This window comes from Coregonus clupeaformis, chromosome 1, assembly GCF_020615455.1.
Source record: "Coregonus clupeaformis isolate EN_2021a chromosome 1, ASM2061545v1, whole genome shotgun sequence".
Classification (NCBI taxonomy): domain Eukaryota; kingdom Metazoa; phylum Chordata; class Actinopteri; order Salmoniformes; family Salmonidae; genus Coregonus; species Coregonus clupeaformis.
Genome location: NC_059192.1, coordinates 67,508,020 through 67,531,170, shown reverse-complemented (window position 1 = coordinate 67,531,170; position 23,151 = coordinate 67,508,020). Strand labels below are relative to the sequence as shown.

The following is a 23,151-nucleotide window of genomic DNA, read 5'->3' as shown; positions in this document are numbered from 1 at the left end:
CTTGTAGCCTTTATCAAGATTCGATCTTGAAGTAAGGGACCACTTGTCAGCAAGTCGTTCTACGTCGTTAAGTCGTATTGGTGGCAGATGTGAAAGGGACTGGGTGAACTCCATAATGATGTGCTACTAGCTAAGCGTTCCTAAGCGACACCGGATGTAAACATAACCTGCATCGCGGCAGAACGGAAGTTGTCTGACGTCACGTGAAAAGGGCCTATTTCCTTTCTTGATGCAAGTGTCCGAGAGAGGCTTTGCACGCTGTCAGTTTTCCCGTAAAATCGCAAAACTGGATTACACCACAGGACTTTTTTCAAAAGAACATAGGTGAGTCCCTCGCAATGATTTGTTGGATCTGTCTTAAATGGCGTTTACATTTGCTGGGAATGTTTTGGCTAGGCATGTCCGCAGCACTAGCTAACTTGTCGCCGTTTTTGCCGTGAAAAGGAAGCGTTCGCTGTTATTTATCTTGTCTAACTAGCCATTTCACAGTGCGAGAAATACGGCAAACAAATAGTTATTTTCCTTACTAGCTAGTTTATGTGAATTAGTTAATTGGCTAGCTAGTTACCTTACCCCGCCAAGAATGGATGATTGTAACCTACCATATGCTTTTCTGTTTACCTGTGTAGTAAACGTTAGTGTTAGCATGCTAACTTGTCAGTCGTTATACAAGCGTTTGTCAGTTAACTAGCTAACGTAACTACTCTGACCACAAGATTGGTGTATTCACTATTTTGCTAGTGATTAGATAGCCAGGAAGGATATTCAGTATCTTTGGTTATACGACTTGTTCATTAATCAGACATAGTTAGCTAACTAGGTAACTAGTAAACTAACGTTAGCAATAACAGTAACTAACTGGGCTAGTGTTAGCTAACTAGGTCTGTGTTTGTAAATTCAACCTGGAGTGCCAGAGTGCGCTCAGTGCCCTCTGGGCGTTAGTCACCAACGCTCTGAATTTACTAACTGCTGCTGGCGACAATTTAATTACGCTTTTTTGCCGACGTTTACTGACACCGGCCATATTCAACGGGTGTTGAGCGTTCGTAAATTCGTCAGTTATTCTGCGATCTGGCACACTCAGACGAGAGTGCTCTGAAATCGGAGTTGATAGCCAGATAAAATTTACGAACGCATCCAATGATGATTTGAAGGGGATATCTTTGCTGGTTGAAAAGGTATGTTTAAGTTACATGTTACCCAGACCGCGCGTGCGTCCGCCATAGCGCGCAAGTTGATTTTGTCCCCCCCACACCAGACGCGATCAGGACACGCAGGTTGAAATATCAAAATAAACTCTGAACCAATTATATTAATTTGGGGACAGGTTGAAAATAATTAAACATTTATGGCAATTTAGCTAGCTAGCTTGCTGTTGCTAGCTAATCTGTCCTGGGATATATACATTGGGTTGTTATTTTACCTGAAATGCACAAGGTCCTCTACTCCGACAATTAACGGTAGCTAACTCGGTTACGTACATACATGTGGGCAACCGCGGCATTCAAACGAGGCTGCAATGAAAACTAATGGGACTGTGTTGGCAATGAAAAGTAATGGGACTGTGTTGGCATCAAAATCCGGGGTGGGAACTAAGTTTCGATTCAGCGTTGATTGACATGGTAATGGACCAATAGTATTGGAGAAAAAATCATGCTTATCGGACACCTGACGCTGTACGTAAAAGTTTGTAATGTCATGACGTAACGTATGGCACGCATTATTCAACTCATTCTGTGCCGTACAGCCTCTGTCCACCAGGTGTAGCGCTTCTCACGCAGATTAAAAACAAGAAATGATCAATGGTGAGTGTAAAGTTAATTACTCGTTCATCAATAAATAGTTAATTCAATCAATTGTTAATTTTTCGCGTAATCACTTCTAGCCATCATGACTCTCAAAAACCGTGACACCCACAGTTTAATTGTGAAGACTCTTATCTCCCTCACTAACTTGAAGCATCAGTTGTCAGAGCACCTTACCGATCACTGCACATGTACACAGCCCATCTGAAATTAGCCCACCCAAATACCTCATCCCTATATTGTTATTTATTTTGCTCTTTTGCACCCCAGTATCTCTATTTGCACATCATCTCTTGCACATCTAGCATTCCAGTGTTAATACTAATTGTAATTATTTTGCACTATAGCCTATTTATTGCCTTACCTCCATAACTTGCTACATTTGCACACACTGTATATATATTTTCTGTTGTATTTTTTTGACTTTATGTTATTTTTTACCCCATATGTACAGTGGGAAAAAAAGTATTTAGTCAGCCACCAATTGTGCAAGTTCTCCCACTTAAAAAGATGAGAGAGGCCTGTAATTTTCATCATAGGTACACGTCAACTATGACAGACAAATGAGAAAAAAATTCCAGAAAATCACATTGTAGGATTTTTATGAATTTATTGGCATATGATGGTGGAAAATAAGTATTTGGTCAATAACAAAAGTTTCTCAATACTTTGTTATATACCGTTTGTTGGCAATGACACAGGTCAAACGTTTTCTGTAAGTCTTCACAAGGTTTTCACACACCGTTGCTGGTATTTTTGGCCCATTCCTCCATGCAGATCTCCTCTAGAGCAGTGATGTTTTGGGGCTGTCGCTGGGCAACACAGACTTTCAACTCCCCTCCAAAGATTTTCTATGGGGGTTGAGATCTGGAGACTGGCTAGGCCACTCCAGGACCTTGAAATGCTTCTTACGAAGCCACTCCTTCGTTGCCCGGCGGTGTGTTTGGGATCATTGTCATGCTGAAAGACCCAGCCACGTTTCATCTTCAATGCCCTTGCTGATGGAAGGAGGGTTTCACTCAAAATCTCACGATACATGGCCCCATTCATTCTTTCCTTTACACGGATCAGTCGTCCTGGTCCCTTTGCAGAAAAACAGCCCCAAAGCATGATGTTTCCAACCCCATGCTTCACAGTAGGTATGGTGTTCTTTGGATGCAACTCAGCATTCTTTGTCCTCCAAACATGACGAGTTGAGTTTTTACCAAAAAGTTATATTTTGGTTTCATCTGACCATATGACATTCTCCCCAATCCTCTTCTGGATCATCCAAATGCACTTCAGACGGGCCTGGACATGTACTGGCTTAAGCAGGGGGACACGTCTCGCATTGCAGGATTTGAGTCCCTGGCGGCGTAGTGTGTTACTGATGGTTGGCTTTGTTACTTTGGTCCCAGCTCTCTGCAGGTCATTCACTAGGTCCCCCCCGTGTGGTTCTGGGATTTTGCTCACCGTTCTTGTGATCATTTTGACCCCCACGGGGTGAGATCTTGCGTGGAGCCCCAGATCGAGGGAGATTATCAGTGGTCTTGTATGTCTTCCATTTCCTAATAATTGCTCCCACAGTTGATTTCTTCAAACCAAGCTGCTTACCTATTGCAGATTCAGTCTTCCCAGCCTGGTGCAGGTCTACAATTTAGTTTCTGGTGTCCTTTGACAGCTCTTTGGTCTTGGCCATTGTGAAATTTGGAGTGTGACTGTTTGACGTTGTGGACAGGTGTCTTTTATACTGATAACAAGTTCAAACAGGTGCCATTAATACAGGTAACGAGTGGAGGACAGAGGAGCCTCTTAAAGAAGAAGTTACAGGTCTGTGAGAGCCAGAAATCTTGCTTGTTTGTAGGTGACCAAATACTTATTTTCCACCATAATTTGCAAATAAATTCATTAAAAATCCTACAATGGGATTTTCTGGATTTTTTCCTCAATTTGTCTGTCATAGTTGACGTGTACCTATGATGAAAATTACAGGCCTCTCTCATCTTTTTAAGTGGGAGAACTTGCACAATTGGTGGCTGACTAAATATTTTTTTTCCCCACTGTAACTATGTGTTGTTGTTTTTATCGCACTGCTTTGCTTTATCTTGGCCAGGTCGCAGTTGTAAATGAGAACTTGTTCTCAACTGGCTTACCTGGTTAAATAAAGGTGAAATAAAATAAAATAAAAATATACATTTTGCGCTGTCCTAAAAACCCTATTCAAATAGGTATGTAGTGAGACATTATATAAACTCTTTATAGTGTTTTATTTACATTTTAGAGGTGATAAGTTGGACAAATCGGGTGAAAAAAGCCAGTTCCCCACACAACATATCTCCCCCTTTCACTATGACGCACGCAGTAGCTTTCGCTTCCCCACCTGGCTATTTTTTCTATGTCTCCAGGGCTCTTATTGTGCTTTAGAGTTTCCTCCACATTGAAAACTGACATGTACTGCAATGCTTCGATGTTGTCCGTCAGTCTCACCCTCAACTCATTAGTGAGGGAGATGGTGAAGGCTACACACCGCTTTCGGACATTGTTTTCATCCTCAGGCGCAAGGTGGAGCTCAGCTGCCTTTGACTCAAAAAGGAACCAAGATACGGTTTGGGACTGATGTATCCAACTGTAGGCCCTTTGAGTACATCAACATTTGCCAGTGGATTCAGCACCCTGCTGCTCAGACTTTATCAGGCTAATCAAGCTGTCAAGTAGCTTAAGAGGATCTACTTGCTCTCCCTCAAAAGCCTTGATGGCCAACTGTACCTCACCCAGCACTGACTTAAAAAAAGTCAGATACAATATGTTTTGAGGATCACTGTACATGGAGTATAAAACCTCAGCCATGTACTCCTGAGTGGCGCAGTGGTCTAAGGCACTGCATCACAGTGCTAACTGTGCCACTAGAGATCCTGGTTCGAATCCAGGCTCTGTCGCAGCCAGCCGCGACCGGGAGACTCATGGGCGGCGCACAATTGGCCCACCGTTGTCCAGGGTAGGGGAGGGAATGGCCGGCAGGGATGTAGCTCAGTTGATAGAGCATGGCATTTGCAACGCCAGGGTTGTGGGTTTGATTCCCACGGGGGGCCAGTATAATTAAAAAAAAAAAAAAATGTATTCACTAACTGTAAGTCGCTCTGGATAAGAGCGTCTGCTAAATGACTAAAATGTAAAATGTAGCAGTGTTCACTGGACTTGGTGACTGCGAAATGCAGCCTAAGCTCCTCCCACTGGTTCAAAATGCATGAAACTGCAGGTTCAATGGTGAGCACCTTGGCACACACCTTGGTTATCTGTAAAGGTTTCTCCCCACAGTTGATGTTCTCATATAAGGCCTCCATGCGCTTTGGAGACACTGAAAACCACTTTTTTCTTTCTATCGCGCATTGGCGGGCCGCATTTTACATTCAAACAGCATATCGCTTAGCCGTTCTAAAATTAGGCAACTTGCGGATCGGACCTGTTAACCATTTGTTTAGGCTAGAACTTGTTCAGTCATGTTACCTCATTAGCTAGCTAAGCTAACAACCTGGGGCGCGTTCAGCAGGACACAATGTTTGGAACGTTCAAATAAAAATATATGCTATGTAGAACAAACATGCCTCTGACATCTTGAATAAGGAATAATGTTGGCTCTATTAATGGAATTTCTATTTGCAATGTTCAAAAACATTTTTCGACTGAACGCGGCCCTGGTAACATTACCAGTAGCATTATTGCAAATATTTGGAGGCACAGAAAGAACGGAAAATGGATAGAAAACTATTTATTGATTTAAATCCTTCTTGCCACTACACTATATCTGACCTGGTAAATAATTGGAGTTAATAAGGACCCAGTGACTCAGACTTGAGCACTTGGACCAGGACTTGGACTTGAGCACTTGGACCAGGACTTGGACTTGAGCACTTGGACCAGGACTTGGACTTGAGCGCTTGGACCAGGACTTGGACTTGAGTGCTTTGACCAGGACTTGAGCGCTTTGACCAGGACTTGAGCGCTTTGACCAGGACTTGAGTGCTTTGACCAGGACTTTAACTTGAGCACTATAACTTGAGCACTTTAACTTGAGCACAGGGACCAGGACTTGAGCACGGGGGACTTGGGACTCGATTTGGACTCAAGGTTTAGTGACCAGTTGGGTTGTTTACGAACGAACGGCACTAGGCTACACTGACGAGTAGAGCTGGGACGATAAACCAAAAATTATCTACACCGACCATACCATGAAATACGTATGCTAATATAGTGATTGTTAATGGGACAATTGATGGCTACAACCATCAAACCAGTAGTAGTAGTTTAAAGGATAATTTGAAAAAACTGTGGCGCACATTAATGTTATAAACATATTGTTCTATTTATTGTTATCGCATCAGTTCAGGCAATGTATCGCCAAGCTCTACTCACTTTAGTGGTCACCGGCAAGTCTCGACATGGGCATTCGAATCCTAGGAAAATACAAACAAGGTCTTTGGTTTACTTTTCCCAACGCGATACCATACGTTGTATGATTTATGAATAACAAAGGGATATAGATTTACTTTGTTCCGTCAGTTCAACACCTTTAATAAACTAGTCAACACAAGCTGTTCGATCGTCAATCACCGAACAAAAATAACACAGGTACCGAGAGGCAGGGCAGACTGACAAACCAGCAGTTTTTCCCAGGCAATAGATCACTAGAAGATTTATATAGTTCATTCTAGGTAGAAAAGGCTGTATGGACTTTTCTGACGAGTGAATTGAAACTTTTAAATTGAAAGAAGGCTAGTTAATTTATGAAGTAGAAAAAGCGCTTATGGAAAACACTGGGTCATTGAAGTGGATTATAGAATAGTTGTTTTTTCATGTTGCTCCTTTGCACAATATGTTTGAGCCTCAATATAAGATATCATGATTCCACTCCCACAGATTGACGGCACCCTTCAGCAATGTCACGTTTCTTTGCCACCGGGTCCGACAGCGATTCGGAGGATTCCTTGTCGTCTGATGAGATCACCCCAAAAGTACCCGGCACTACTTTCACCAAGCAGTCAGTACTACTTTCTCTTTCCGAAATCTCAGTCACACTAACTGTTTCGGCAGCTTTCCCACTTTTCCACATTTGGTCCCTGTAGGTCATTGCTGCTTCGTGACGATGAGGAAGACACCAAGAGAGTGGTGCGTAGTGCCAAGGACAAGAGGTCAGTAATTTACTCTACTTCATTATCCAAAGAACCATCTCCTTAGCCTTGTCCCTGATCTGGTTGTGCTCTATAGCCAACTCCTACAGTGAGGGAAAAAAGTATTTGGTCCCCTGCTGATTTTGTACGTTTGCCCACTGACAAAGAAATGATCAGTCTATAATTTTAATGGTAGGTTTATTTGAACAGTGAGAGACAGAATAACAACAAAAAAATCCTAAAAAGCGCATGTCAAAAATGTTATAAATTGATTTGCTTTTTAATTAGGGAAATAAGTATTTGACCCCCTCTCAATCAGAAAGACTTCTGGCTCCCAGGTGTCTTTTATACAGGTAACGAGCTGAGATTAGGAGCACACTCTTAAAGGGAGTGCTCCTAATCTCAGTTTGTTACCTGTATAAAAGACACCTGTCCACAGAAGCAATCAATCAATCAGATTCCACTCTCCACCATGGCCAAGACCAAAGAGCTCTCCAAGGATGTCAGGGACAAGATTGTAGACCTACACAAGGCTGGAATGGGCTACAAGACCATCTCCAAGCAGCTTGGTGAGAAGGTGACAACAGTTGGTGCGATTATTCGCAAATGGAAGAAACACAAAATAACTGTCAATCTCCCTCGGCCTGGGGCTCCATGCAAGATCTCACCTTGTGGAGTTGCAATGATCATGAGAACGGTGAGGAATCAGCCCAGAACTACACGGGAGTATCTTGTCAATGATCTCAAGGCAGCTGGGACCATAGTCACCAAGAAAACAATTGGTAAAACACTAAGCCGTGAAGGACTGAAATCCTGCAGCGCCCGCAAGGTCCCCTTGCTCAAGAAAGCACATATACATGCCCATCTGAAGTTTGCCAATGAACATCTGAATGATTCAGAGGAGAACTGGGTGAAAGTGTTGTGGTCAGATGAGACCAAAATGAAGCTCTTTGGCATCAACTCAACTCGCCGTGTTTGGAGGAGGAGGAATGCTGCCTATGACCCCAAGAACACCATCCCCACCGTCAAACATGGAGATGGAAACATTATGCTTTGGGGGTGTTTTTCTGCTAAGGGGACAGGACAACTTCACCGCATCAAAGGGATGATGGACGGGGCCATGTACCATCAAATCTTGGGTGAGAACCTCCTTCCCTCAGCCAGGGCATTGAAAATGGGTTGTGGATGAGTATACTTTTTTCCCTCACTGTATGTTAGTTTTTATGCCTGATGATAGGAGTTGGCATTACAGCATAGGCATAAACTGATCTGGGACCAGGCTACCACCCATAGGAGTTGGCTGTGCAACATATACATATCTGGGACTAGGCTACCATCCCCTGACTGTCTGAGGCAGTCTAGTATATGCTGGTATGCCTGCCCTGGACTGTGCCATCTAACCCAGGGATTCCCAACATTTGGGGTGCCAAAATTTCGTGTGGGGGGCGTAATACTTTTTTTGGGGTGCAATTCTCGATTGTTTATACCAATCTAAAACAACGCAGAAATCCGCAATGCTTTAGGCTAGAAACAAGCTGTTAAATGCCAGAGGAAGCACAAGGGGATATTTTTGGTTTGTCTCTATGACATTCAGAAGCTGAGCTACGAGGAGTCAAATAAATTTGACTTTGCTTGGGAAGTAATCTTATACAATGTGTCACTCTGTTGCTACCAATTGATCAAATCACTTTCTGTAAAAGAGAATGTATAATTAAATTGAAGGTTCATGTAAATAATCTTAATAAAATATATTTGGTAGCGGAATAACATTTGTGGAAATTGGATCTAGACTTTATTTTCCTTATCCATTATTAGTATTATCATTAAATAGCCTACCTAAAATATGTCATGAGTCTAGTTAAACTCTGTAGATCTGCAGGAAATGAGCGTCGGGGGAAAAAATATATTTTCCTAGGTCCCTCAAATTAAACAAAATCAAGCTGGTGTTGTATTTAATATAGGCTATCTCAATAAACAATCATTAAAAAAATATTATGTCCTAGGTTCGAGGAGCTAACTAACCTGATCAAGACGATCCGCAACGCCATGAAGATCCGAGATATGTCCAAGTGTCTGGAGGAGTTTGAGCAGCTATGTCGAGCGTTCCTCAAAAGCAAGACTATAGTGGACAAGGAAGGGGTGCCCCCCTTCTACATCCGTCTTCTGTCCGACCTGGAAGACTATTTAAATCAGGTAAACATTCTCAGTTCACACTGTTTATGCTTGTGAAACTGCTCCGATGTCACTCGGTGACATCTGATGTGAGGTTATGCAAACTGAAAAAGGAAAGGAAAAATATGCACATCAATCAGGTTCTCGATAGAAAGAAGAAAAAAAACATAGTAATGTCCATAAATCTGCTAAGCTCCCCAGTGATTTATTAAGACTCACACTCCTACCACTATGCCTAAGCACAATGTGTTTCCCTACAGCTTTGGGAGGACAAAGAAGGCAAGAAGAAGATGAACAAGAACAATGCCAAAGCACTCAGCACCCTGCGGCAGAAGATCCGCAAGTACAACAGGGACTACGAGACAGAGATCGCCAGCTACAAGGAGGTGAGGCTTTTCATTATGACAATACAGGATGGTAGATTCTTTCTGGGGGGTTTTTATGTAGCAAATAACACTTACCAATAAGGAACGCACATATGAAGCTACATTAAATAATCCACATATGCATTCTCTTTTGGCAACATTTGTGGAACCTTTTGGAGCCCAAATCACACGGGGAGTTGGGAAATCAAATGCATGGGAGTGAATGAGAGAAGATGGGCCGCGAGCATCAACTGCGTCATGAGCATATATAGCGTGTCAAATTGTTATCGCGTCTACGCAGAGCAATGCTGGTAAAATTTGCTGATAAATTCTAGTGATGGGGGAAAAAATAGATGGTTATTTATCGTAATATTATTTTGGAAAATATAATATCAGTACTTTGACTCCCAAGTATCGATAAATTAATTAAATGCTAGCATTTGTCGGCCGTACCTCCGACAAATCTCTGGTATATTTCATCCTATACCTTAAATAGTCAGCCACCACGTTTTCAGCACTTTTATTTCCATGACTGATCAAAACTCATTTTCTCTTTCTTGTCTCTCTGCAGCAGACAAGTAGTGAGCAATATGTTTGGAATATCAAATCGCAATAAAATCGTAGGATCGTAATATCACATGGTGAGGTCCCTGGGATTTCCGAGCGCTAATAAATTGTCAGATAATAGACTGTTTGTGCATTGCTACCTCTGGAATTGTAGAAAATTGGCAGAATCTACCGCACACCCAAAACCGATAAGTGGAGGTGCTGGAGCCAAAATGCTAAACTGAAAAAGTCTGTACACACTTCCAGTCAGGTTCAAATGTATTTTAATAGTAGCTGAGCTTTCGGTCAGTCGACCGATCAGTGCATATCTTCACCTGACTGACCAAAAGCTCAGCTACTATTTAAAGAAATAAGCATCTGACTGGAAATGTGTAAATACTTTCTCCAGTTTTTCAGTTTTACCTCTGGAATTCTGAAGTGTATAGTTAAAAAGGGTCTATTTAGTGTTTAACTGCAAGCCAATTTATTTATTTATATATACATACACACACACACACAATGAGGTGGAAAAAGTATTTGATCCCCTGCTGATTTTGTACGTTTGCCCACTGACAAAGACATGATCAGTCTATAATTTTAATGGTAGGTTTATTCGAACAGTGAGAGACAGAATAACAACAAAAAAATCCAGAAAAACGCATTTCAAAAATGTTATAAATTGATTAGCATTTTAATGAGGGAAATAAGTATTTGACCCCTCTGCAAAACATTACTTGGTACTTGGTGGCAAAACCCTTGTTGGCAATCACAGAGGTCAGACGTTTCTTGTAGTTGGCCACCAGGTTTGCACACATCTCAGGAGGGATTTTGTTCCACTCCTCTTTGCAGATCTTCTCCAAGTCATTAAGATTTCAAAGCTGACGTTTGGCAACTCGAACCTTCAGCTCCCTCCACAGATTTTCTATGGGATTAAGGTCTGGAGACTGGGTAGGCCACTCCAGTACCTTAATGTGCTTCTTCTTGAGCCACTCCTTTGTTGCCTTGCCCGTGTGTTTTGGGTCATTGTCATGCTGGAATACCCATCCTCGACCCATTTTCAATGCCCTGGCTGAGGGAAGGAGGTTCTCACCCAAGATTTGATGGTACATGGCCCCGTCCATCGTCCCTTTGATGCGGTGAAGTTGTCCTGTCCCCTTAGCAGAAAAACACCCCCAAAGCATAATGTTTCCACCTCCATGTTTGACGGTGGGGATGGTGTTCTTGGGGTCATAGGCAGCATTCCTCCTCCTCCAAACACGGCGAGTTGAGTTGATGCCAAAGAACTCGATTTTGGTCTCATCTGACCACAACACTTTCACCCAGTTCTCCACTGAATCATTCAGATGTTCATTGGCAAACTTCAGACGGCCCTCTATATGTGCTTTGTTGAGCAGGGGGAACTTGCGTGCGCTGCAGGATTTCAGTCCTTCACGGCGTAGTGTGTTACCAATTGTTTTCTTGGTGACTATGGTCCCAGCTGCCCTGAGATCATTGACAAGATCCTCCCGTGTAGTTCGCATGATCATTGCAACTCCACGAGGTGAGGTCTTGCATGGAGCCCAAGCCCGAGGGAGACAGTTATTTTGTGTTTCTTCCATTTGCGAATAATCGCACCAACTGTTGTCACCTTCTCACCAAGCTGCTTGGCGATGGTCTTGTAGCCCATTCCAGCCTTGTGTAAGTCTACAATCTTGTCCCTGACATCCTTGGAGAGCTCTTTGGTCTTGGCCATGGTGGAGAGTTTGGAATCTGATTGATTGATTGCTTCTGTGGACAGGTGTCTTTTATACAGGTAACAAACTGAGATTAGGAGCACTCCCTTTAAGAGTGTGCTCCTAATCTCAGCTCGTTACCTGTATAAAAGACAACTGGGAGCCAGAAATCTTTCTGATTAAGGGGGTCAAATGCTTATTTCCCTAATTAAAATGCAAATCAATTGATAACATTTTTGACATGCCTTTTTCTGTTCAAATAAACCTACCATTAAAATGATAGACTGATCATTTCTTTGTCAGTGGGCAAATGTACAAAATCATAATTTTTTCACTGTGTGTGTGTGTATGTGTGTGTGTGTGTGTGTGTGTGTGTGTGTGTGTGTATGTATGTATGTGTGTGTATATATATATATATATATATATATATATATATATTAGTGTGTGTGTGTGTGTGTGTATACACACACACACACACACTACCAGTCAAAAGTTTGGACACACCTACTCATTCAAGGGTTTTTCTTACTATTTTTGATGTTGTGGAATAATAGTGAAGACATCAAACCTATGAAATAACACATATGGAATCATGTAGTAAACAAAAAAGTGTTTGCCTCGCAAAGAAGGGCACCTATTGGTAGATGGGTAAAAAAAAAAGCAGATATTGAATATCCCTTTGAGCATTTTGAAGTTATTAATTACACTTTGGATGGTGTATCAATACACCCAGTCACTACAAAGATACAGACGTCCTTCCTAACTCAGTTGCCGGAGCGGAAGGAAACCGCTCAGGGATTTCACCATGAAGCCAATGGTGACTTTAAAACAGTTAGTTTAATGGCTGTGATGGGAGAACTAAGGATGGATCAACAACATTTTAGTTACTCCACAATACTAACCTAATTGACAGAGTGAAAAGGAAGCCTGTAGAGAGAGAAATATTCCAAAACATGCATCCTGTTTGCAACAAGGCACTAAAGTAATACTGCAAAAAATGTGGCAAAGTAATTCACTTTTTTGTCCTGAATACAAAAATGTTATCTTTGGGGGAAATCCAATACAACACATTACTGACTACCACTCTCCATATTTTCAAGCATAGTGGTGGCTGCGTCATGTTATGGGTGTGCTTGTAATTGTTAAGTACTGCAGAGTTTTTCAGCATAGAAATGGAATGGTGCTAAGCACAGGCATAATCCTAGAGGAAAATCTGGTGCAGGCTGCTTTCCACCAGACACTGGGAGATGAAGTTACCTTTCAGCAGGACAATAACATAAAACACAAGGCCAAATCTACACTGGAATTGCTTACCAAGAAGACAGTGAATGTTCCTGAGTGGCAGAGTTACAGTTTTTACTTAATTTACTTGAAAATCTATGGCAAGACCTGAAAATGGGTGTCTAGCCATGAACAACAACCAATTTGACAGAGCTTAAAGGATTTTGAAATGAATAATGTCCAAATATTGCACAATCCAGGTGTGGAAAGCTCTTACATACTTAAGGCAGACGCATGCTTCCCAACCGAAACAATTCGGTACAGTTTGTGCGTATTTACTGATGACATTTTCTAACGTTTTTGTTCGTTTTGGAGTTTGGTTAGGGTTTTGTCGGTTGTTCGAGCACACACCCCTTCGTCCGTTATTGGTCAACTGTAGGGGTGACGCAAGTTTCTGCTTCTTGTCAATTAACCCTGAAACTCAGTGTGGATTCAACATGGCGAACGACAACTTCGAGCATCGATTGACCGAGGAGGTACGAAAGTACCTTCACCAGTACGATTCTAGCCATGCATTATATAAAGACCAGCATGTAAATGCCATTTCATGGAGGGAGATAGCGGAGACGCTGGGGTCCGACCCAACCACTTGTTTGAAAAAGTGGGGTATGGTTCGCAACAAGTTCGTCAAGGCAAAGAAAATAAACTGGCCGCAGTGGAGATGCCGGTGGAAAGGCTACTCCAGAAATGTTGCTGCTGGCTTGTTTGGCACATGAAGCATGGGATTACTGAAGGCCACATGTCGTCTTCACCAAATGATGGGGTATGTTGTTGTATTTTCTATTGTAGTCGACGAAAAGAGTAGCCATGTTTTGGTAACAATAGCTAGCGCTAGCTACTTGGCTGGCTAGTGGCTAGCTAGCCTAGCAGCATACTCGTGCAGGGAAAGCAAGCCAACCAACTAAAGATCTTTAGAACTTTTGATCAAACATAATTTTGTCATAGAAAGAAAATCATATTCCCACATTGGTAACACCAAAGTCAAAGTTTGCTAGCAAGGTCCAGCTAGTCAAAATGTTGCAAAAGTTTGAGCAGAGTTGAGTAGCTAGTCCAGGCCTACTCAACTCTACTCAAACGTTTGCCACATTATATAATCTATTGTAGTCTTGGTTAATAATATTTGATGGTCATTAATGTTTCGGATATGTGTAGTAAATAGCCCTCTTACTTATATTTTTAAGGCACAAACACCAGTGAATGGAGACAGCACCTGGTTTTGTTCTCTGCGCCCCAGCACTGCCTGTTCACCGGCCCTAAGCACTATCTCTGCTGCCAGTACTGACGGGTGATCGGCCCCCAGCCCATCTCCTGCACATAGTTGCAGTGCAGAATTAGAAACGATCAACATGCAGGACCTGGGAAGCTCTATCCTGGGCCCACCTCCAAGACCGATGCCACAGAGCAGCAGCAGTAGTAGCAGGGGTGTGAGAAGGGAGAAAAGACCTGCAGACTCAGTCCTTGACACATCACTCGCAAAGGCATTGCAAATGATTGAAGACGCATCTCAAGATCTGGAGAACGTCATGCACCGAGCCACCAGCTTCTCACAGAGGTAAATAACAAATAATTTCAGACTTTACTCTGATCCCCTTTCCTCTCTTGTGTTGTCCTTTTTCCTCCTCTCCTCACCATACATACGGCTCTCCAGACACTCTTAATTTCCCTCCTCTTCTCATCCTCTCCACAGGGTCCTGTCACCTATAGCTGATTTCATGGATGAACTCGCGCCAAAACTCCAGGAGGAATTCGATCACCAGTTGCATGAGTTTGTGCATGACATAACTTGTTCTGTTGTTCAGACATCTCAGGAGTCAGACACTTTCATTTTATTCCATAGACACTTTTGTTATCCACAGGTCTGTTCATAAGACACTGTTGTACTATTGTTCAGAAATATTTATATTCAGGAATATTTAACTACTCTGACACATTTTATTCCATAGACACGTTTTCATGTCAGTTCTCAGCAGACACTTTTTTGTATTGTGGTTTACTTTCAGAAGCAAGAATAAAGGTTTATTTGTGTGCTGAAAAAGCTTTGTTGGCATTTCTTCAAGGTGTTTAAATTTTAACATCAAGTGCTGACAACATACAGAAGAGCTGTGTGCCACAGATTTTCTTCTACTTGTGTAGTAGTAGTTTAATCAAAATTATTGCACACTGAGACGTCCCAGAATCTGATTTCATTTTATTAACAAGATTAAAAAACTACTGGTTCACGGTGCACACCAAGAACTGAGTCTGTGCATCCAATAATCCTCATCCTTGCAGCCACTCCGACAACGGGAGTGGTAGTTCCAGGTTTACTGAGCTGGACACCTGTGAATGCGAGGTAACGAGAATATATTTCATATATTTATATTTGGTAAACAAAAAAAACACCATACCATTTTTCAGGAACCATATTCCAAAAGCCTTGATAAAATGGCACTTATCATATAGTGGTGCATACATGTATGCAGTGTGGTGACGTGACTTACTTTAATGTATGACTGTTATTTATCGAATCACCTAACTATGTTTAATTGTCACTCGATTAAATGAATCATGTAACAATTAACTCTTTAGGAATTTGGGGCACCACGGAAGAAGTTGTTTAACGAGTTACCATCTCCCGAATTAAACTCTTAGAAGATATATGTTATATCGATAACAGTCACTTATTAAATAATTACCTCTTTTTAGTCTCATTCTGAATGTCGCATAATCCTTGAACCTGTAAGAACCCTAACCTTATTGATGAATCTGCAATACACAAATTGGCTTCATTATTTATTTACTAACTAAATAATAAAACAAACACACACAGGTTGATTACTAACGTAATACAATGAAAACAGGTCCCTAGTGAACTGGACTAACAATAGCATGACTGCTTGGGTAGAGGGAGGTTCAGAGTGGAAGGGAGAGACAGAGATTCAAACTATCGTGGTTACTTTGGAGACTATGCTCACAGTAATCATAATACTTATGCACCCTAATAATGCTCATTCGGATTAGAAATGCAACATGTATTTACGTGTGGCTGTCCTCGATAGTTGAGTTGATGATGTAGGACTCTGGTTTGCCCACCAGAGATCTCAATGTCCTTGGTAGAGTATCTGGTCGCAGTGGTGGTTAGAATGGATACTACAGATGTACCAGCGGTTGTCTGAGAGGGATTGTCCTTCCCACTTCGTGTCTTTAGTGAAAGTTCTCTAGACGACTATACATGCCAGCTGCAGACTGAAATGATGATAAGGTCTAGTGCATTGTCGTCTTCTTCACCTCGTGTAGAGGTTGAGAGTTCCAGAGTTTCTCAATTTCAAACGTGTGGACTAACGTCTCACGTTTTCTGGTCTTTCTAGTCTAACCATTTTGTAACGTGTAGCTTCAGCTTCACGCTTCTTGGTCTTGTAGAGTGGGGCTTACTGGTCTGGTAGAAATTCAACCATTTGCAACGTTTGGCTCACGCTTCACGTCTGCTGGTCTGAGGTGAATTTCGTCACAAGGCTTTTTATGCACTCGGGGTTAAAGGGACGTTCCATCATGTCTTTGGACCCAAAATAACTATCTTAAAACACTCCACCATAGCTCTCTCGGCCGTATGCCCCTACATCCACCATTGTGAACATGCAGTGGGCATCTTATCTGTCGCCATATCTCGCCTATTATGTGTTGCTAGGTACATCCAATTCGCACCAATAAAATGTTCTTGCCAATCAAGTGTCTCTGTACACAATTTTATTCTCCCGCGCTTCATCTCTTCACTTGTTTGGCCGTAGATGGCTATTACCAGCTCATCGCCCTCTACTGTCCCAGGGTAATATTGCCACTTTCCCCTTTTATTTGTTTTTCAAGCAAGCATCTTATGGCGCATTCGAGCACACTCGTTCGGTTCAGCTAGCTGACTTCGGCTAGCCGACAGCCAAACTGAAGCATGTTGACGCCTTTACCCAGAAAGACTCACAGCTGTAATCACTGCCAAAGGTACTTCTATAAAGTATTGACTCAGGTGTGAATACTTAAGTAAATTTGATTTCTGCATTTCATTTTCAATACATTTGCATACATTTCTAAAAACAGTGGTCTAAGGCACTGCATCTCAGTGCTTGAGGCATCACTACAGACCCCCTGGTTCGATTCCAGGCTGTATCACAACCGGCCGTGATTGGGAGTCCCATAGGGCGGCGTAAAATTGACCCAGGGTCGTCCGGGTTTGGCCGGTGTAGGCCGTCATTTGTAAATAAGAATTTGTTCTTAAGTGACTTGCCTAGTTAAATAAAGGTAAAATAAAAAAATTAATGGAGTATTGTCCAGTGATTGCTATCTTGGGTTCACAATTAGGCTATTTGTTGTATTTACTGTTAAATTATGGCTCCAGAATTTTCAGATTTCTTTTGGTTCAATAGATGAATTTGCCTGCATCTTTATGTGCACTAATATACTAGGCTAATTTATTTAGGTCACTGCCTGAGTATGTGGAAACCAAAAATAAACATTAGCTAGATCGTTAACTCTAAATATAATAGCCACTGCTAGTAACCATGTATTAATCTAACAGTGAATTGAATGTCCAAAAAAAGTTGCAGTTGAAGCCTGTCGCCCAATGAGACCCATGCGATGGCCAATGCGTATTTTGCGTTGTGCGTATATCAAAGCCATATTGAATATCTTGGTTATAAAATAGTTCATTCTTGAGAAATACAAATTACACCTTCAGAAAGCTGGGAACCTCTCTTCAACTGTGACGACAGGATAGCTGTGTTTTCCCCACAATTGGATTTAAAAATGTAATTCAATCAGAACACTTTATTTATATTTTTCATGAAAGAATGGCTCGCTCGACACGGCAGCAGGCCCCAGCAAAACAGGTGCAAGGGCAGGCAGAGACTTTCATTACAGGAATCATGAGGATAATGTACTTTACAGTTTGACCAACTCAAACAGTAAAGTATCTCAAAATCAAGTTTTGAGTGAGGTGACCATGTAGAATGTGCAGTTCGCACCAATGCGACCAATTAAAATGTAGCTCGCCATGTCAAAGGGTCGCAAAATGTGACTAAATGGTCGCAGTCTGGAGCCCTGAGTTAATCTGACAAATAGGCTATCTATTTGAAATCAATGCAGCAGCCTGCCTGTGTTGATTTCGATCATGGGCATAGGGGTGTCAAACATACGGGCCACAGGCCAGATTGACTGGGCTCCGGGCCGTATGTTTGACACCGCTGCTTATATGCAGGGGGGGTTGAGTAAAATAAAACATTTTATAATTGTTTTCTGAGAAAAGCGATCTTAATTGACATTGAAATGACTACAACCAAATTGAAACTGTGTAAAGATTATAATGGACCTACATTTATATTCCGTATCTGTCCTGCTTGCTTATCGAAAATTCCAAAAGTGTTGGATATGGGACTATTTTTAGCAAATTCTGATGCAGGGGAAATATAACAACCGTCATTTTACGGGGCAAAATGACGGTTGGAAAACTTGGAGAATTAGGTAACTCCGATTTCAAAAGAGAATACAACTGTTTAGAATAATTTACTCTTATTCTGGTGTACACTACACTACACATGCTTGCAGCTCTCCCGCGCCTAAATTCACTCCGTTGACAGATGTCCCCCGTGTGTTTTCGGCTTAATTAATCTTTCCCAAGACCCTGCGAGCCAGTGTAAGACGCTTAGTTCCTACTAATGGCTCTGTGGTATAATAGCAATCTTTTCTCTCTCTCATTTTCAGAACCCAATGGCGTCTGCGGATGAGGAGGAGGAGAAGGATGAGGTTGAATCAGGTGAGTTTCTTTCCATGCCTTTTCATTACACCTCGATCTATGCCTACAGTAAATGCCATTAATGGAAGACTCAAACGTCTGCTTTTGTCATTTGGGAGCTAGCCCATAGTAAAGAAAGTAGCCTTGTCCAAGACAGAACAGCCAATAGGGCAGGAGCTTACTTCCTGTTTCGGTATAAAGAGGCAGCTTGATGTACAAGGAAACCCACTGGACAGGAGGCTATTCTATTGCAGGGCCTTACCCCCAATCCATCTCAGGGCGCCATTGATGCATTCATTCTATGGACTAGCCACTGTTTTACCTGCTGTTTTTTTTTTCAAAATCACCCATCTTCCTTGATGTCTGTAGGGGTGTCGTCAGATAGCGACGACGAGCCGGGTGACGCCAAGAGCTTTCTGAAGAAGAAACCGGCCACCGAGGCACCGCCGCCAGACGGTAGCAAGTTCCTGAAGGGAGCGGCGGTAAGATGGAGGACGCTCTCAGTGGCTCTATTGTAGTGCACAGTTAACTCACTCAACAATTCTACAAGAATTAGTCGAGTAAGCCAGAAATGTGACATCTATCTATTTTGGCTAAGGGCCTGCCTAATCATCATTCTCCCTACCAAGCCTTCTCCCGCTGACAGTCAATTCTATTGTCTACCATCACTTTAAAGGGGCAGTGCAGTCTAAAACATGAATTTGGTTTTTTATGATATTTCCACACTGGGGGAAATAACACTGAAATTCAGAAAATGATGTTAATGCCCTTTTTGTGTAAAAGTTGTTATAATTATTTCTTTTTTTACGTCTCGTATTTCAGCCTCTTCAGGTGGAATTGAGCTTTTGGGCCGCCGCATAACGTCACAAGGCGATATGGTAAAAATAGACCAATGACCATATATCCTCCTACTTCTGCCAGTCCCGCCTGGTCAAATTGGTATTCCTCATTGTTAACATGCACAGGAGAGGTAGCTAGTTATGCACGGCCAAATGCAAGAGTGAATGTGCAGTAGCCGGCTGCAATGCAGCAACTGTTTCTTTGCACTGTCTTCCATCAGAACAATCACTTTGTCTGATTTGGCTTTGATTTTATTTCACTTAAGTGCCGAAGAAATTCAGTCTGAACCTTAACATATGCACAGCAGACTTCGACAAGGTAGCTAGCCAGTGGATTTGCAGCTTTCATCCTCCATAAAGGGTCTGTCCCATAGCTACATCTTGCATCCGGCAGTGGCAGCCAGCAGCAAGCATTCAAGAAGTAAGTCTCTATTATTCTTCTATCTAGCTTCAATGTGATGGACATGATATTGTCGCTCTGCTGCTAGCGAGCTAATGTTAGCTTAGCTAGCTAGCTACTAGCCTCGGCAGCAAAGTGGATAGCTAGCTAGCTACTGACCTGATTTGTATTTACATGGGTACCTTTAGCTAGCTACATATAAAGTAATGTCAGAATTGCTTTCTGTAAGTCGGCAGACGTTGCATCCGACATTGTAAACTATACTGAACAAAAATATAAATGCAAAAATGTAAATAATTTTACTGAGTTACAGTTCATATAAGGAAATCTGTAACGATCCCGGCAGTCTGAGTCGGGTCCTGTCTGTGGACTAGTTGTTCTGCTCGTGATCTCCAGTTTCCCGAGGGTTCTGGAACGCTCCGGGAGCTCTCTGATTTCCCACCTGCATCCCATCAGCAATCTGCACACCTGGTCCTGATCATCACCCTTCTTAGCTCTGGCCTAACATCCATTCCCCTGCCGGATCGTTAGCCATGAACATCACTCGTCCGGAACCTTCATCCAACCTCTGCCTGGTGGTCGGCGGCGCCGGTTACGATCGATCAACCACTGCACCCCAACAACTAATCAACGCCGCCGCTCTGCCTCGATTACTCAGCATCACTCTGAATTTGTAAATAAACACTCACCTCGTTTCAACTTACCTTGTCCTGGTCTGCTTCTGGGTTCTGGCTTTGTAACTCGTGACAGAACGATCCGGCCTCTGTCACGAGTTACAAAGCCAGAACCCAGAAGCAGACCAGGACAAGGTAAGTTGAAACGAAGGTGAGTGTTTATTTACAAATTCAAGAGTGATGCTGAGTAATCCAGGGAACAGAGCGGGCGGCGTTGATTAGTTGTTGGGGGTGCAGTGGTTGATCCGATCATGGCTCGGCAGCCGCCGACCACCAGGCAGAGGTTGGATGAAGGTTCCGGACGAGTGATGTTCATGGCTAACGATCCGGCAGGGAATGGATGTTAGGCCAGAGCCTAAGAAGGGTGATGATCAGGACCAGGTGTGCAGATTGCTGATGGGATGCAGGTGCGGAAATCAAGAGAGCTCCCCGGGAGCGTTCCAGAACCCTCGGGAAACTGGAGATCACGAGCAGAACAACTAGTCCACAGACAGGACCCGACTCAGACTGCCGGGATCGTTACAGTACCCCCCCTCCGACGAACGCCACCGGGCGGACTCCCCGGAGCGCCAGGATGGAGGCGGTAGAAGTCACGGATGAGGTCAGCATCTAGGATCTGTCGCCGCGGAATCCAACTCCTCTCTTCAGGACCATACCCCTCCCAGTCCACGAGATACTGGAAACCCCGGCCCCGCCGTCTGGAATCCATGATGCGTCGCACCGTGTAGGCAGGACCACCTCCGATCATCCGAGGAGGAGGAGGAGGAGGCGGAGGAGTCTGTCACGAGTTACAAAGCCAGAACCCAGAAGCAGACCAGGACAAGGTAAGTTGAAACGAAGGTGAGTGTTTATTTACAAATTCAAGAGTGATGCTGAGTAATCCAGGGAACAGAGCGGGCGGCGTTGATTAGTTGTTGGGGGTGCAGTGGTTGATCCGATCATGGCTCGGCAGCCGCCGACCACCAGGCAGAGGTTGGATGAAGGTTCCGGACGAGTGATGTTCATGGCTAACGATCCGGCAGGGAATGGATGTTAGGCCAGAGCCTAAGAAGGGTGATGATCAGGACCAGGTGTGCAGATTGCTGATGGGATGCAGGTGCGGAAATCAAGAGAGCTCCCCGGAGCGTTCCAGAACCCTCGGGAAACTGGAGATCACGAGCAGAACAACTAGTCCACAGACAGGACCCGACTCAGACTGCCGGGATCGTTACAAAATCAGTCAATTGAAATAAGTTAATTGGGCCCTAATCTATGGATTTCACATGACTGGGAATACAGATATTCATCTGTTGGTCACAGATACCTGTAGGGGCGTGGATCAGAAAACCAGTTAGAATCTGGTGTGACCACCATTTGCCTCATGCAGCGCAACACATCTCCTTTGCATAGAGTTGATCAGGCTGATGATTGTGGCTTGTGGAATGTTGTCCCACTCTTCAATGGCTGTGAGAAGTTGCTGGATATTGGAGGGAACTGGAACACGCTGTCCTACACGTCGATCCAGAGCATCCCAAACATGCTCAGTTGGTGACATGTCTGGTGAGTATGCAGGCCATGGAAGAACTGGGACGTTTTCAGCTTCCAGGAATTGTGTACAGATCTTTGAGACGTGGGGCCGTGCATTATGCTGAAACAGGAGGTGATGGCGGCGGATGAATGGCACGACAATGGGCCTCAGCATCTTGTCACGGTATCTTTGTGCATTCAAATTGCCATCGATAAAATGCAATTTTGTTCGTTGTCCATAGCTTATGCCTTCCAGTACCATAACCCCAACACCACCATGGGCCACTCTGTTCACAAAGTTGATATCAGCAGAACGCTCGCCCACTCGACGCCATACACGTGATCTGCGGTTGTGAGGCCGGTTGGACGTACTGCCAAATTCTCTTAAACTACGTTGGAGGCGGCTTATGGTAGCGAAATGAACATTCAATTCTCTGGCAACAGCTCTGGTGGCCATTCCTGCAGTCAGCATGCTAATTGCACGCGCCCTCAAAACTGTGGAATTGTGATGTGTGACAAAAGTGCAAATTTTTAGTGGCCTTTTATTGTCCCCAGCACAAAGTGCACCTGTGTAATGATCATGCTGTTGAATCAGCTTCTTGATATGCCACACCTGTCAGGTGGATGTTGTAATGATGTCATGTCATAGTATTGTGAGGACAGAGGAAGAGTTAAAAGATGAGTGGTTTGGGGCCATGAAGTCTACATTCCATTATGTCAAAGGAGATTAGTGATGTTTAGGATAGCATGAATGATGTTTAGGATAGTGACTTGGGGTAAAGAGTGATGAACATCAAAGATAGGGAGTGCCCATGGAGACTTACCAGATGTATGCCAGGAAGATGGTAATAAAGGGTATATAAGGTAGAGTGTCTTTGTTCAACTGACGAACGGCAAAGCCATGTCCATTTGTTATATGAACCCACGAGCTCGTGATTCAATAAATACTTGG

General features: G+C 43.1%; 1 protein-coding gene across 1 annotated transcript in view; it reads left to right on the top strand.

The window, feature by feature from the left end:
- Window positions 1–201: 201 nt before the first annotated feature.
- Window positions 202–23,151, top strand: part of LOC121550602 (eukaryotic translation initiation factor 3 subunit C-like) — a 100,137-nt gene continuing 77,187 nt past the window's right edge. The window contains exons 1-7 of the mRNA XM_041884693.2: window positions 202–324; window positions 6,699–6,819; window positions 6,905–6,970; window positions 8,953–9,142; window positions 9,382–9,507; window positions 18,750–18,801; window positions 19,150–19,262. Coding sequence (XP_041740627.2) covers window positions 6,719–6,819; window positions 6,905–6,970; window positions 8,953–9,142; window positions 9,382–9,507; window positions 18,750–18,801; window positions 19,150–19,262 — 648 coding nt within the window. The 5' untranslated portion in view covers window positions 202–324; window positions 6,699–6,718. The remainder of the gene's footprint in view (window positions 325–6,698; window positions 6,820–6,904; window positions 6,971–8,952; window positions 9,143–9,381; window positions 9,508–18,749; window positions 18,802–19,149; window positions 19,263–23,151) is intronic.